Source organism: Talpa occidentalis, unplaced genomic scaffold, assembly GCF_014898055.3.
Source record: "Talpa occidentalis isolate TD23 unplaced genomic scaffold, MPIMG_talOcc4v2.1 talOcc4.9, whole genome shotgun sequence".
NCBI lineage: Eukaryota > Metazoa > Chordata > Mammalia > Eulipotyphla > Talpidae > Talpa > Talpa occidentalis.
In genome coordinates, this window is record NW_023605305.1 from 114793042 (window position 1) to 114810126 (window position 17085).

The window sequence follows — 17085 nt, forward strand, 5'->3', positions numbered from 1 at the left end:
CTTTGATTCCTGAACCCCTTCAGTGTCTGTGTTGGGAATTAGATCATTACCTCATTTCTTGTGCTGGTAAAAGGAATACAATGTCCCCAGAATCAAGACAGGGAAGTAAATAAGGAAGAAAATTCTGAAATCTTACCCTTTCGGCTACAACAACAAAAAGGCAGGCTATTATTCATGACTGTTCAGGATCCTTCTTCCTCATATACCTTAACTGGGTTGACACCCTAAGGCTAGCAAGTTATAACTCAATCCCAATATTAAGCAAGCTCGTGATGCAGGCATGAAGGCTGTATGAGAAAACATATGCGCACATACACATGGCACCAGCACCCAGGAACAAAAAGCAGAACACGCCGATCCTTAAGGTCTGTGGGTTTGAGGTGACACCCTGTTCTAGAAAGTTAACCAACAAGCACTGAGTTGTTTTCAGCCAGTCAACAACATTGATGGAATTATTGGAGTCTGGGAAAGTGGGACTCAACTAAAATGGTTTTTAAACTTCAAAATTGTGGCTTCTAGAAGAGCACTTAGTTGGATAGATATAAAAGTGTACATAAATGTGAGGTATCAAAATGTTTTACAAAGAAAAACACAAATCAATAAATTTTTTAATGGGGACAGTAAGAGGGAAGTAGTAATAGATCAGAGAAAGGGACATGCGGTATTTATTAGGCACATCTACGAAGTATTACATTTTTCAGTTTTAAAAAATCTAAAGGTAATTCGTGCTTGCTGTAAATTCCTCTCCTGGGCTCCAGATTCTACTTTCCTGTTTTGCAAAATTCGGTGGAGACCACTTGTTTGCTCTGTGTTATGTCTGGGATCCCTTAAATGCCAAAAGACGAGTTCATTTTGGCAGCAGAGCTGCCTGCCAGGCCTGCTGCCAAGGCCTGTTCTGAAAGGAAACCCTCCAAGTCAGAGTTGTTTACGACCTTTCACCTTATAACCTGGTCTTCAGATAAAAATTGCCTGCCCCCCACATTCTTCTTTCTCAATTCCTAGGTGAAAGAAGAAAAAATCTCGTAAACACCTGGCAGAAATACAGGGTGCAAACACTTCTCAGGGATGCCAGGGGGAAAAGGGCGGGCCCAGGAGGAACTGCAAAGTAGGGTTAAGTCCAGGAGTTTTGCAAGTTAGATCATCTTTACCTGCTCCTTCCTACCCTGTTCACTCCCTGTGCCAATAAGACACATGATTTCCTATTGGTATCCAAATTGTCATTTGGTTTATTGGAGGTGATTGAGCAAAGCCAAAGCTTTCTGCAGGGGAAGCACCCTGAGTACTCTGAGGTCAGTCAGACAGGGAACTGTTACGTTTCTCTTTAACCTCTGGCCTGACAAAGAACTGTGAAGACTCTTAGCTCCTAATGCAAAACAAACTCCTTTCTTTGTCCTTTGAATCACTGTCACCTCCACTCAATAAACCTCCCTTTTATCTTTATTCATCTTGGTTTCCCCTTTTCTCCTAGGGAATGTTCATTCAGAGGCAAATAAAAGTTGAAAGGGAAAGTGGAATTTAAGTCTGTTCAATTATGTATATGCCTCCAAGTCATAGGTTAATAAAACCATGTTACTAGTGGTATAGCCTCTTAGAGTTCAATGACTTTTAGGGTAATTATAGAGCATCTATAATGAACCAAGTCCTTTACATAATTACTTCAGTGATATTTTGTTTATAAATTCACCAGTCATCTTGCTCCAGAAAGGATTTAAGGTTGGATTATTTTGATGAATTTTCACAATACCCCTGAGGCTAAGGGTTAAGTCAGATTCAGGGGTTAAGTGACTGGCCTGAGGTCACAAATTTTGTAAACAGAACCCAGGTCTGTCTGATCTAGAATCTGCACACTTGCCCTTCTGTTGTCCTGCCTCTCTGTGCTTTCACACATTGTTATCTTGTCCAATCTTTACTGTAAAGGATTCAGGGCAAGACTCATAAAATGTTAGAGGGAAGGGGACTCTTAACAGTCTTAAAAAAAAAATCTGGTTTCCTTAGTTTAGTCAAGTGACTTGCCCTAGGACATGCAGCTGGTGGAGCCGCTCTCCAAACCCATTTTCTTCATACTTAGAGTTCCTGTCTCTAGAAGGCTTTGTAAGGCTTCTTATCTGTTTGTTTGTTTCCTTAGTGTAGCTCTAGTTATTTAAAACACTTTACCTGGAAGTCCACATTTCATGTATATTGGGGTCTCTTTTTCTTTTTCTTTTTTTGCTGTCACACATGACTTTCTTTGTGAAGTCCTGGGCACAGCCCAGACACATACAGAACACAGGGGAGCACAGGGTGTCATGGGGTACAAGGGGAGGTGGCAGAACATCTCCAGCCTAGTCCAGTCCCCACCCCAACCCTGCCCCAGGTACTGTCAGGGGGTCTGAGACGAAATGCAGGCACCCTCCGGCACACCCCAGGCCTGAGAGAGGCCAGTCTGACATCTCAGCAGCTGGGGGAGGGCCCTGCAGCAATCTTTTTCTATGTTGAGGAAATAATGGCGCTGTAGGAGTTATCCCACTTCAGAGAGAGATGGGGAGAGGAAGTGAATTAGTATGTTCAGAACTATTGCAGACTCATGTAAGATATCTTCAAATTTTTTAGTATATTTAAAAAAATCTTATTTCCATTCACATGCACTAACCCCATCTGTTTTCTTCCCTTCATTGTCAAGTTTCTCAGGAGCATAACATACCAGTTCTCTCTGTTGACTGAACTTGTCCCCAGTGACCACTGAAATGGCTGTTTTCAAAGTTTCCAGAGCAAACCAGAGTGGTTTTGCAGGCCTTATTCACCTTGACTTCTATATGTCACTCTATCAATAATGTCGATTGAATTTTGAGGAGTAGGGAAAGTGAGACTGTTAAAGTAATTTTTTAACTCAAAATTGTGGCTTTTAAAAAAAGATTTATTTTATTTATGCATACAAGTATTGGGGTGTAGATCAGAGATGCAGGAACTCACCAGAGACAGAGTGGGGAGCAGAACAGGTGGATCTACTGAAATCCGCTGCTGAGGGGTGCAGCGGGGAGACAGGAGGGGTCTGCTGCACCATGTGGGTAGCTCCCTGGCCGGGATCAAACTCATGCTGCAGTGGCTGCAGATAGCGTCTTAACCCCTTGAGCCACCAAGGAGGCCCAGGTTTTAACCCTTTAAATGAAGGCATTTAAAACCTGCATAAATTTGCCTCTGCCAAACCTGCAGTCTCATTTCCCACCGCCTTCCTCAGCCACGCCTCTGTCCTCGGCCTTCCCCTAATAGATCCTCCTATGCCTTTGTGCTTTGCTCATGCTTTTCTCCACCTTCCCTTTTTGAAATCCTCCTCACTCTTGAGTAGACAGCCAAGTGACTTTTCCTCTCTCACCTCTTCTTCATTCCCAAGCCTCCGTCTTTCACCCTGCAACCAGAAAGGATTTCATTCTCTTTTGAATACTCCTTTGTACATTGCTTATATTTCTCATATAGAACTTAGTGTAAATTTCCTTTTTATGCCTCCATAATGAATTCATAGAGCATATGGCAATGTCCTTTTTCCATCTGCATTCTTTAGAGTATTGACAAAGGATAGTTCATAAAGTACATCTATTATTAAATACACATTGATTGACAGATTAGGGTATGTCTCCACAATCTTAGAATATTCAGAGCCTAGTATTGTTACTTATCAGTGTGAGAATTGAAAAGGCAGCCTCAGCTCTTTGTGCTATACCATGACTTTCATAACCAGTCCCCTCCTCAAAGACCGTGGCCCAATTGTGTATCAAAGCCAGAGGGATAAGGCAGTGAGAAGCGATGATTTGTTTTTCTTTGAGAGGAAAATTGGACTGTGTTGATGTTTATAAGCACGAGGGAGATGGGACATTGCGTACTTAGGCCAACTTCCCCTTTTCCGAGAATTTTTTTTCTTACCCAATTCACTAATGCAGTTGGCTCAGCCCTGCCACCCAGTGGGTAGATTCATGTACTGTCAATAAACCTAGTCCAAGATTTGTCTCTAATGCAGTCTCTCTGAGACCTGGAACTTGACCCAGAATGGTAAAGATGATTCTTGATAAGGAGAAGGAGCCGAGGACGGCAGTTGGTGTTCATGACTAAGAGGCAGAAACTATATCTTAAACGTTTTCTTGTTTTTATCCAGGCTGACAAGTAACAATTCTTTCTTTGCTAAAGCATATTACATTAAAATTATTTGTTATAACAAACAGGCTGTCAATTTAGTTGTGGGAGATACAGAGCCGTGACCACTATAAAGAGAAAATAAAAATATAGCAGCACACTTTCTGTTTCAGATGCTGTGATTTTAGAAGAGGGCCTTTTAACTCTTGGTGTGGGTGAGGTGGGGAGGGAGGGCAGGATGAAATGCCCAATTAATTTTTTCAAAATCATACTTAACCAGTTTCTTCAAGGTAGGAGTAGAGGAATAGTGTTGCATCCAAAAGTGGCTACACAAAACCCTTGACATTAAAAATGTTGAATCAACAGCAGAGAGTTGATTTCTTGATTTCTCTTTCCTTTTTGATTTCTCTTTCATTTTCTGAAAACTCACCACTGTTCTCACACAAATTTTATCTCAGGAAACATATGTGACATTTCTTCCTTTGAACTGTTGGAAGGATGATGAATAATTTGATTTGGGAGTAGGCAGAAAAACCAAGAAAGGCCTTCTATCTTCTAATGTTCTGTTCTCTTTCCTTCCTTAGCGGTGCTGCAGTTTTCTGGCACTGACTTTGAGAACTGTAATTACTGAGCCATGGGAATTATGGCTGTTTCCTTGAGAAGAAATTTGGAAAGGAAACTTGCCACGAAATACACAAGGTGGGGTGAAGTGGCTGGAGATGTTGAGTAGATCTGAGAAGTGGATGAGGTGGCCACAAGTTGAAGAAGCTCAGGACCCACCAAGATGGAAATGCCCTCCCTTTTTAAAATCAAAATAATATAACAATGTAGTTAAAAGTCACATTATATTTAATGCTTGTACAAAAAACAGCAGTCAGCAGGTCATCGTACGGAGACATTCAGTAGAGTCTCTTCCGATTATCTCATCTTTTTCATCTGGTATTTACTTTATACTTCTGAATGATTTCTTGGTGTTTCTTCTTTTATTTATTAATTTAGAAATAGTAAACATATCTACTGTGGGTTTTTTTTTTTATTATACCAATTGGAATTTTAACTCTTACTTCACACTGTCGTTACCTTCTTTTTCCTCTTACCTCATCCTCCCAATAGAGTTATATCACACTTTTGGTTTAATTAACAGTCTATAGGGCCTCCCCGGTGGCGCAGCGGTTGAGCGCTGGGTTGCGAAGCTGCGCGCGGCCTCTGCGGCGCCGGTTCGATCCCCGGCTGCTCCCCGGCCACCAGAGGAGGGTCCCACATGGCGCGCAGACCTCTCCTGCCGCCCGCTGCTCCCCTCAGCAGTGTACTTTGGTCCTTCTGCCTGCTCTGCTCCCCGCTCTGGCTCTGGTGAATTCTCTCGCCCTCCCGCGCTTCTGACTGTACCCAGTGCATGTATAAACAAAACAAACAAACAAACCAGCAAACAAATAAATAAAGCATGCCTCTATAAAAAAAAAAAAAAAAAAAATTAACAGTCTATATTTACATTATTGTCACTGCATAATAATATCCACCGTGGAGCCAAATATTATCTTTTGATTGTTTCATGTTCTCAGACAACCCTTTGTCGTGAAGTCATAAATTATTAAAACTATTTAATTTACTATGTACCTATCTTCAACTTATTTCTGAAATGCCAGCTCTGTCAAATGTTTACTAACCTCTCTCAAATGATCAACATAACTGATGACCTAAGAATTTTCTTTTTCCTGGAGATTGGCCCCACTCCTATTAATTCTTTCTAGTCCCCATCGCCACCTGCTGGCTGTTGGTGGCGTGGAAAGGCAGAATAACTTCTTTGCTCTGCCTCTTTCTTGTCCTTTCTATGATTTCCTAGAAGGAGGAAAGTCTGTTCTAATCTCTGTTTTCATGCTAAAGTCATTCTAAGCCTTATCAGATCCACCAGAGGAAGAGGGAAAGGTGACTACCTTTTTTTAACTACGCCTTTGTTGAGGAATACCTGATGTATCATAAACAGCACACACTTTAAGTGTAAAATTTCATGGATTTTGACATACATTTACCCATGAAATCACTGCCACAGTCAAGACATAACAAACATGTCTATACTCCCAGCGTTTCCTCAGGCCCCTTGGTAAACCATGCTGCCTCCCTCTGCCATCCCCAGGCAGTCACTGACCTCTCCTCAGTCACTGCAAACTCCCCTCAGTTTGCAGTTTCTATCGTTTCATGTAAGCGGAAGCGAGCAGTATGTACTCTTTTTTTTTTGTTTCTTAATTTTGCTTCTTTCACTCACATTGTGTTGGTTCATCAAGTTGTGTATAACAATAGTTTGTTTCATTTCATTGCTGTGGTATCCTAGTGCATGGATTTGCTGCTATTGGTGCATTCATTCACCTGCTGATGGATATTTGAGTTATTTAAAATTTCCAGCCTTGGATTTGTTATATAAAAAAAAAAAACTGTTATGGGGCCTCCCCTGGTGGCGCAGCAGTTGAGCACTGGGTTGCGAGGCTGCCCGCAGCCTCTGCAGTGCCAATTCATCCCTGGCCACCGGTGAGGGTCCCACCAAAAAAAAAAAACAAAAACAAAAACAACAAAAACTGTTATGAACATCAATACACAAGTCTCTGTGCAGACACATGTTGGCATTTCTTTTGGGTCAATACCTAGGAATGTCTAGATTGTATGATGAGTATTTGCTTAACATAAAAAAAGATTGACAAACCATTTTACAAAGCAACTTACATATTACATTCCTAGCAGCATGTGAGAGCACCACGTCTTGCCAACACATGATATGCTTAGTCTTTTTAATTTTAGCCATTCTAGTGAGTGTGTACTATTTTCTTATTGTGGTTTTAATTTGATTTGTACTTCCTTAATGACTAATGATGTTGAACATCTTTTCATGTGCTTATTTTGAGCTATCCCTTTTTATTTTTTTAAAGATTTATTTATTTATGTATACAAGAGCTGGTATACAGGCCAGAGGTGCGGGGGTGGGGTGTGTGAGAGGACTTACCGGAGACAGAGTAGGGAGCAGAACAGGCAGACTGACTGAAATACACTGCTGAGGGGAGCAGTGGGTGAGTCAGGAGAGGTCTGCTGCGCCATGTGGGTTGCTCCCTGGCTGGCCGGAATCAAACTCACAGAAGCAGTGAGTTGTGTGTGCAGTGGCTGTGCATAGCTTCATAGGTTGCATCTTAACCCTTGCGCCACCAGGGAGGCCCCATGAGCTATCTATTTTTAAATACTCCATTGGTAGTAGGGATAACCACAAGTCTGGGCAAAGGAAGCAGTGTTACATGACAGAACCTCATGCACCAGTTGACTATGAAATTCTTAACTGATTTGAAATTACCTCCACATGAGGGATAAAGTTACTCTTTTGAGTTTGAAGAAGGAGATTAGGGTAGTTGATGGTTGGATTGGGGTAGGTCCCAGAGAGTGGGGGACTACACTGAATATAAAAGCTGCCTCTAACCCTGTCCTGCTGACCCCAAAGGACCCCCACATGGGCTCATTTCCAACTCTGGCCTCACTCAAGGCCCAGGGAGGCAGTGGCCAAGGGTGTGAGTGTGCAAGGATCACCTCACCTCCATTGGCCAGGCCGGTGAGAGGCAGGCATTCCAGTTCTTAATTCTTTCTGACTTGTGTCCTTTCTCTCTTGCACACATGTGCACACACACACACACACACAGTAAATTCTACCTGTAGGCCATGTTACTGTGCTTCTGTGAGTGCCCTTGTACCAAAGCTCTTCCTCTGGACCGCCCCAGCCTGCCTTTAGACAGACACTCTGTGCCTGGCAAGGCTTCCAACCTATTGAGCCAAGGGATCTGTCAGTCCCCTCCCTTCCTGAACAGCTGAGCGGCTCCACCCAGCTTTCTGAAGTCATAGGTAGGGGTCTGGGTTAGAAGGCACACTCCAACACAATTTCTGGCCTTCTCCCAGGACAACTTTTACGTCTTTTCAGTCCCTGGAAAACTCTGTGACCCAAAGTTGTTTGGGTTACAGAGGACTTGGTGTGCCTGTCTTCTTGTCACCACCACTCTCCTATTGTCTCCGGACTGCCTCTGGCTCGCCCTGGAGGCTGCGGTGGCTGATGACATTTTGGAAGGGCCTGCAGAGCTTGGTCTCAATGGGAACGTCAAGGCCGTTCTGCCCTGGCTGCCTTGACCTTCCCTCTGCTAAAGACTCACACTCCCACAGGTGACTGGGTGAGGGAAGTGGTAGGGACCCAGAAAATCTCTGCTCCTCATGCTGTGCTCCACACCAGGCCTTGTGCCCTCACTCTGTGTGGGTGCTGTTGTGACTATAGTTTGCATGTTAAAGGGTCTTTATAGTAAATGTTTGGTTGGTCTAAACATAAAAAAAAAAACAAACCATAAAAAAAGTCAACTCCTCTACGGTTTTATTCAGAGCTGCACTTTTAGTTTTGAGCACCCTGGACTGAAACAGCTCCTCTCCTCAGTCTTCTCTTCTGCAAACTAGATTCCTTCCATTTTGGACTCTCCCCAGCTCTCTTTTTTGGACTTCCTGCTACAGAAGAAGAAAGCAGCTTTTGTGGTTGCAGTCATTGCCACAGCTCCCCTTCCCTGTCCAGCTCCACAGCCAAAACCGTTAGTGGCTGTTTCCTTGACAACATAATATAATGGTTAAGAGTCAGGCTCTGGGGGTGGCATGGGAGGCATTGTTGAGCTAGCTGAGCTGAGTAGGTACCACAAGCCAAGCTCACCTCCCCAACAGAAAAATTTATGGACAAGAAGTTATCTTTGAATTTCAAAGGAGGGCCTCCCTGGTGGTGCAAGGGGTTAAGTCTCAGCACTATCAAGCTATCACCAGCCACTGCAGCATGAGTTCAATCCCTGGCCAGGGAGCTGACCCACATGGCACAGTAGACCTCTCCTGTCTCCCTGCTGCTCCCCTCAGCAGTAGATTTCAGTGGATCTACCTGTTCTCACTCTCTGCACCTCTGGCCAACACCCAGCTCTTGAATGCATAAATAAAAAACTTTTTTTAAAAAATCCAAGGGCTTTAGACATGGCCAAGGGATACGCTGGTGACTTGACTTCTTTGCGGATCTTATGATCATGAATGCATGGAAATGGCAACAAGTGGGCAATAAAACAGTATTGCAAGGGTGAGACAGAGGAAGTGCTGTCAGGCGAGCAGCCTTGGAATGAGAATAAACAGTTAAGTCTTCACCAGAGAAATCACTTACACCATGTCCCCACTCCACAGCATTTTTCTGAGATGAAAAGTTAGTTGTGCATCGTTTCCAATTGAATATATTTATTAAATAAACTTTTGTAATACTAATAAAAAAATTTAAGACTCTGGACCCAAACTGACTGGTTTCAGTTTCTGGCTCTCGCATTTATTAGCTGTGTGATTGTTCTCTCTGCATGTAGTTTCCTCCTGAAAATAAAGTGAAGGCTATCACCTTCCTTAGGGAGTTGTGATGATCAAATGAAGTAATATTTTAAGAGTATTTAGAACAGTGCCTGGAAGGTTTTAAGCACCCAACAAATGTTGGCTAGTAATTGAACTTAAACTCCTCGGCCACACTTTCAAGATACTCATAATCTGGCCTCTATCCATCTAGTCCATTACTTGTCTACTTTATTTGAGTTTTGTTGGTTACCTCAATGAATCATGAATCTATACAAAATTACAGAGGGTTTCCATTACCTGGAGCGTCCTTAACAATTAAAATCTGGGCCTCCCTGGTGGTGCAAGGGGTTAAGCACAGCACTGTGATGCCATCCTGATTCTACCTCCCCCTCCCTCCCCACCCCCCTCCCCACACAGCCAAGGAGCAACCCTCATGGCTCAGCAGACCTCACCTGTCTTGCCTGCCACTCCCCCAGCAGTGTGTTTCAGTAGATCCACCTGCTCTGCTCCTCATTCTGTCTCTGGGGAATACACACACACACACACACACACACACACACACACACACACACACACACCCCCATTCCCCAGTTCCTGTATGCATAAATAAATCTTAAAAAAAAAAAACCATGGGCCTCCCCGGTGGCACAGCGGTTGAGCGCTGGGTTGCGAAGCTGCCTGCAGCCTCTGCGGCGCCGGTTCGATCCCGGCTGCTCCCCGGCCACCGGAGGAGGGTCCCATATGGCGCGCAGACCTCTCCTGCCGCCCGCTGCTCCCCTCAGCAGTGTACTTAAGTCCTTCTGTCTGCTCTGCTCCCTGCTCTGGCTCTGGTGAATTCTCTCACCCTCCCGCGCCTCTGACTGTACCCAGTGCATGTATAAATAAACAAACAAACAAATAAATAAAATAAATAAAACATGCCTCTATAAAAAAAAAAAAAAAAAAAAAAAAAAAACCAAAAAACAATTCAAATCCTACCCAGTCTTCAAAGATCATTTCAAATCCCATCTCCTTTGTTATCTCTTATTGCTTATTATTCCTTCGTTGTCATCACCCATCTCCCCATCTGAAATCACAGAGCCATACAATTTAGTGAATAATTACACACTCACCCCTCCTTCATGTGAATCAACTTTGTGTCCTTAATAGTCTGTAAACTTCCTGAGAGCAGAAAAATGATCTGATACTTCTGAGCTCTCTTCCAGTGGAGGGAGCGCACTGCCTTACTTCCTACCAAGCATCTGCAAAAAGCTTACACATAGGCAGCAGGAGAGGTTGTGAAGAATTCATGGCTTTAATAACAGATTAGTTAGAGGTGGGGAAGATAGCTTCTTTCCTATCTGTCATTCTCTACCGTCAGAGACTCCCTTCAGCTGGGCTCCAGACAGCTAAGGCCCGCTTCTTTTCTGACCCAAGAAAGCAGAACACATTACCCACATATATCCGTGAAAGACTCTTGTTTCCTGCAACATTACCTCCTCCCTCACAAGAGAAAATATTATTAGACTTTGAGTTTCGTGTGGGTGGTGATCACAACTTCCTCTGTAAGTTCCTCCCTCTTGCAAGTCTCAACCCTGAAGTTTTCTAGTGATTGTGAGGACCCTTATAGCCCCCAAGCTTGTAGGGGTGATCTCAGGAGTAGGTGGATTGGAACAAGTCACTTACTATACAGGGGACTGAGAAATCGTGGGCCAGCTCCCGCAGAGGTCTGGAATGCAGAAGAAGCCTTGCCCAGAATCACATTCTCCACCTCTCCACCCTGGCCTAGAGCCTCATCTGTCTCTGGGTCAAGGGTGCTATTTCCTGCACCTCCCAGTCTCCTGTTTGCTTCAGTGACTCTCCTTGCTTCCCCTGCCAACCTGCACTCCCAGATCACTCCCCAGCGGTCACGTTAATGTTGGCCTGGTTGGTTACTGAGCGCAAAGCCAGAGAACAAAAGACCCAGAGAGCAGCGGGGCCAGGAGGGCAGGTGCAGCAAGGGGAGCCCCGCCGTCTGAGGGGAAGAGATGCAGCTTTTCTAAGTCTGGCAGGAAGGCTCTGGCATCCTCCAGAGCTGCCTGAGCTGCCGCAGTAAAGTTGGGGTCACCAGAGACCAAGACATCAAAGACGCAGGAGTGGAAGTAAGCGTCCTCCACCGGCAGCCCCTCCTTGCACAGCTGCCGCGCGCTTTCCACGGCCAAGGCGCCCCGGCGACTGCGCTCTGAGCGAGAGAGTTGCTGACTTGGGGGACACCCCCCAACACAGAGCTGCAGATCCTGCTCCGCCGAGAAGGCCCTGGCCACATCCTCGGCTACCTTGATGGAGAAGGAGAGCTGCCCAGCTGTCTGCCGGATGACGATGGTCGTGCCGATGTAGGCGGCTCGGATCTCCACGCGGCTCCCGGGGCTGGCGCTTCGGATGGACAAACTCGAGCCCCCGGGGCGGTCGCCTCCGTTCATAGAACCGTCCTCAAAAGCTGCAGGAAGATTGTCCACCTCGGCCTGGTAGACCTTCTGGTCAATGCATTCCTGCATGTTCTTAAATATAATGGTCAGCTGTGAGGGGAGAGGGAAAGCAGTTCATTTGGGGCGCATGCACCTCCCCGCTCCCCCACCGCGTCCGGGGTCAGATCCAGCAGAGGCCAAGGTCGATCCCCCCTCGCGCCAGGGCTGCGTCAACCCTGCACCCCCTCCGCACCCCCTCGGCTCAATGCCCCACCTCCCTTTTGGTCTCCACCTCCGCAGGAGTGGGGTGCAGGGAGGGTGTCCCCCTGGAGCGCCTCCACCCCGGGCTGCTCGGGCCCTCGGTGCCCAGCTTTCCTTCCAGTGAGCCCCGCGCTGGCCTGAGATCCTCGCCAAGGGCAAGCGGTTGGCAGGAGCAGGCGTCTGAGCGCATGGAGCGACTCAGGACCAGCGGGCGGCTGAGGGCGGGGAGCAGGAGTGTGGGGCGGGGGGCCACGCGCGAATCCCGGGGAGCAGTGGGGGACCCACACCTTACGGGTGGTGGTGGCGTTGGCCCCCAAGGCCACGGGGGAGCTGGTGGCCTGCACGAAGAGAAAGTCATTGTCCAGCAGGGGCCAGGCCCCCTGCACGCGGCACGTGTGGAAGTGGTGGTGGAAGGTGCGCACGTGGGGGTCCCCGAAGGAGGCGCAGTGCAAGAAGCCGGGGGCGCGGCCGTGCAGCCGGGAGAACTGGGCTTCGTAGTCGCAGGGGTCTGCGGCGGGGGACCCCGAGGCGCTGGCCCGGCCAGCGCCGGGCAGGCCCGGCCCGCGGGGCAGCGGAGGGGCCGTGGGGCCCTGGCGCGAGCAGTTGTGCTGGATCATCAGGTCCTCGATGCCGTGCACGGCCGAGTGGAAGGCGAGGTCCCCGCGGCAGGTGCGGGCGGTGCGCCGCGTGCAGAGCGCGTAGGAGCGCAGGGCCCGGCACACGCCGCCCGCGCCCCCCGGCGCCCCCCGGCCTCCCGCGCCGCGCAGCGCGCCCGGGGAGCCCCCGCCTCGCAGGCCCAGGGTGGACGACACGTACTCCGCGTTGCAGCGGAGGATTTTGCACTGGGAATGAGCTGCGAACCGAGAGGAGGCGGTTGTGAGGCGCCCCCAGACCCCGCGGCCCGAGCGCACGCCCGACGCCCCCAGGCTGCCCCAGGGAACCCAGCCGCCCCGAAACCCCTCCCGCCCCCGTACCAGCCCCCCAGTCCTGCCGCCATTCAGTTTTGCCGAAAATGTGTGAGCCGGCCTGGTCTTCTCCTGGTCTGTCCAGGGCTTCCCCTCGCCCTTCCCCAGGGGTGGCGAATCACACACTTGGCTGCGGGGTGGGGGTGGGGAGCTCCCAGGACCCCTCAGTTCCCTTCTCTCATTCACACGTGCCCATGCGCACCCCCCTAGCGAGTAGCCCCCCTCTACATTTCCCAAACCCTTCCCTTACCATGTCCACAGAGAAGCAGCAGGAGAGTGAGAGCACTTAGAGTTGGGGGGCTGCCATGGGGGGACCGGGGACTAGGGGGCTGGCCTGGATCCCCCATATCTATCCAGTCAGGTCCCCCCAGGCTCCGGTTCTTCCCAGCTGATGCCCCTCCTACCTAGTGAATTTTGACCAGACGTCCTGTAAGGGACTGAAAAAAGAAATTGGGCTGGGCATGGGGAGAGACAAGAGGTGAAGGTTGTCCAGGAGCTTGTGAAGAGAATCAGAGATCAAGAAAAGGAAGAGCAGCCTGGAGTTTGGGGAAAATGGGGCTCCCCAAATTGTAAGTGTGGCTGTTAAACCTCTGTGCCCTGCTCCCCCAGCCACTTTAGCCCTTATGCAATGCTTGGTGCAGGGGGTGGAAGGAGAGTGGACTCCAGTGCCAGAGTCCACTGCATTGCCCCATCAGGAGCTGCCCGACAGTAGAAACATCAGAAATAAATAAATAAATAAATAAATAAATAAATAAATAAATAAAGGAGGAATCATGTACCTGAATCAGACCCCAATTCTCCCAGTGAACTCCCCAGCAGAATTAGGGCCTGAAAATCCTCAAAGCGTGTCTCTTATTTGCCCCTCCCTGCCAGGAAGGGACACCCCCCTCCCTGGGTCATCCTGTTCAGCTAGAATTTTCTGCAAGAAAGAATAAGGAGGGAATGTCCCTCTCTAGAATACCAGTATTCAAATGAAAAGGCAGCCAATCTCTTTGATTTCCTTTATAGAGCGGCCACGATAGTCTCTGTCTCAATGAGGCAGTGGGGTACAAACCAAGCATGCAAATCAATACTTGTTTGCTCTGAGTCAACAATTCAAACCTGCCTGAAGAGCCACTCTTTCCATTAATCTTCCAGAACTGAGCGTTCATGGCAAATTCAGTTCTGTCTGTTGATGAGGACTGGACCGGGGGAGGCTGCCGCCCTCCTGCCCAACTTCCCTTTCTTGAGGCTGGGGTGATGGGGCAGAGCCATGCAAGAGGGAGCACAGAATGGTGTGACTAGAGGTGTGGGGAGAAATCATTTTCAACAAGGGGTAGCCCCCACTCTTGGAAACCCAATGCGTAGGGCGCTGCTAAATAAGGCAGGTAGAAAGGTAACTAAGGCTCATGGAAAGCTAACTTTGGTCTTGGTGAGCAAACCACAGAATAAGGATCTGGGAAACTCCTCCTAAAACTTCACCAGAAGTCTTGAGGTAGCAAGGCAAGGAGAGAGCAAAGACTGCCAGAGGCCAGACAGAGAATTAAACTTCCAATGGCCAGAGGCCAGACAACAGTAAGATAGGAGGAGAAATGGACACCGGGATGCCTTGGTATGGAGGAGCCCTAACTTTTGGAGCAGACATCTAAGTAGGTGTAAGTTTATGAAAGTCTAACTTTAATCCAACAGCTTATTAAAGGAATTGCAATTTCATTTGACTTACTGTTTCCAGAGGTCAGAGATTACTCTGATATCCAATTCTCCAGCCATGACTGCCTACTCTGTCTGTCGGTTGGCTCCAGCCAGGGGATCCCCCGTCTCTTTCTCCATGTCTCCCCCACGTCCCCAGACCTGCTGCAATCTCACTGAGGTCAGGGAGCCAGAGAAGTATGGGGGGAAGGGGGAGTACATGGCTGGCCAGAGTACTGGACAGCTGAGCGGGGGGAGGGAGGTGGCTACTGAGTTGACTGTTTTAAAAATAGCTAAGTCCAAAATTCCAGGAAGGCCGGTGGGGGTAGGATATAGGAATGGGGGGAGTGGGAAGGGTAGGAGAATTAGAAAGAATATGGGGTTCAGGGTGCAAAGAAGGGGAGGGAAGCAGAAATACTACAGACAAGTCAGATATTCAATTCCAGTTTCTATGACTCCAGTTACTGCCTACTCCAGGCAGCCCTCCAGCATTCTCAAAAACCAGCTCCTGGCCTTTAAAAGTTAGAGTGGGCAAATGTAGATCTTTTGTTCTCCTCATCCCTTCTATACCGAATATTGCATTTTTGTCTACAGAACAGAGCTAGGGGGTAGCAAACTTTAAATAAGGTTCTTAGCAGAGGTAGTTTATAGCTCCTCCCCCATCTTCCCAGAGTATTTCAGATGGGCTAAAAAAGTCAGCTGTCCAGAGAAGAAATCTGAGCTCTGAGTTGAGAATGAGGGTGGTTTCAGTCTCCCAGTTCAGATCCTTGCAGCTGTCTATCTCCCTACCTCGCCTCCATTTTCGTTCCCTGAGTTTAGACAGCCATTTCTCTTCCCTCTCTCTCACCAACACTCAAGGCTGTATTAGCTCCTGAGTTGCTAGGTGAGACTAGGAGGTGAAGAAGGAACGGGGATAGAATTTTTTTTAAGGTGTCAAGTTCACAGGGGAAAGGGATTTAATGTTAAGAAAGGGGTCGGGGGAGGAAGGGCAAAAGTAGTATAAGCAGCAGCTGTGAGAAATAAAATCAACCTGCACACACACTTCAGTTTGAATCTCATCAGTCTCTAGTCTACAGGTAACTACTCATTTATAGGATTACAGGAAACACTGAAAGATACCTTAGAGGTAAAAATCCAGAGGGTGGGAAGACTCTACAGGGGGCTCTCATGGATTTAAAGATCCAAATCAAAGGGAATCTTAATTAATTTCAGGGGTGGGGAAGGGGGGGCCTCCCTGGTGGTGCAAAGGGTTAAGACACAGAACTACGAAGCTATTGGCAGCCACTGCAGCAAGAGTTGGATCCCCACCCAGGGAGCTGACCCACATGGCGCAGCAGACCTCTCCTGCTCCCCTCAGCAGTGTACTTCAGTCAGTCTGCCTGTTCTGCTCCCCACTCTGTCTCTGGGGAATCCTCTCACCGCCCCCCCACACCTCTGGCCTGTACCCTAGGTCTTGTACGCATAAATAGATAAACCTTAAAAAACTAATTTCAGGGGCAGGTATCAGCACTTCTAACATTGGCCTTGTCGCTGGTGTGCCGGGTCATTCAAGTGTTTCTTCTGCTCCCCCTGGTGGAATGAAAGGCGCTTCCCCCTTTCAGCAAAGTATTTTTTGTTTGTAGAATCTTTCTACGGAATTTTCTGTTTCTTTAAAAGAATTTTAATTGTGATAAAACACACATAACACAAAATTTACTATCTTAACCATTTTAAAGCGCAGTTCATTTTTGTTAAGTTCATTCACACTGTTGTGCAACCATCTCCAGAGCTCTTCATCCTGCAAAACTGAGTCTCTCTATACAAACTGTATGTGATGTAACATAAATCAAATTTTGTTTTGAGATAATCATAGTGTAACGTGCAGATACAGAAACAAACTATTGATACAAACACAAGTAGGATGAATCTCCAGAGAATTATGCTGAACAACAAACAGTCAATCCCCAAAGTTTACATAGGTACAATTCTGTTCATGTAACATTTTAACATGCCAAAATGATGGAAGAGAAGAGCAGGTGAGTGGCTGCTAGTTAAAGTGGGGAGGAGATGGGGGAGAAGTGTGTGTGGGCGACACCGGGACCCCTGTGATGGACCCCCGTGTCCTGTCTCCTGACTGTATCCATGCCATAGAGAGCTGTCACATTGCACCCACAGTGCTGCCACCTGTCACTGCTGGAGGCGAGCGAGTCAAGGCTCGGTGGGACGTCCCTGTACTATAACTTCGTGTGAAGCTTGTGTCCTCGGGAGGGGGCGTCTTGCGAGGGCATCTGGGCTGTCCTTGGACAGAGACAGCACCCTGGGCA

At 47.5% G+C, this 17085-nt stretch overlaps 1 protein-coding gene across 1 annotated transcript; it reads right to left on the reverse strand.

The window, feature by feature from the left end:
- Positions 1–10444: 10444 nt before the first annotated feature.
- HJV (hemojuvelin BMP co-receptor) lies at positions 10445–13738 on the reverse strand. The gene is made up of 3 exons (XM_037499272.2): positions 13365–13738; positions 12437–13002; positions 10445–11999 (listed from the first exon to the last, which is right to left on the reverse strand). The coding sequence occupies exons 1-3, from the start codon at positions 13459–13461 to the stop codon at positions 11376–11378; spliced, it is 1287 nt and encodes a 428-aa protein (XP_037355169.1). The 5' UTR covers positions 13462–13738; the 3' UTR covers positions 10445–11375.
- Between the last annotated feature and the right edge of the window lie 3347 nt (positions 13739–17085).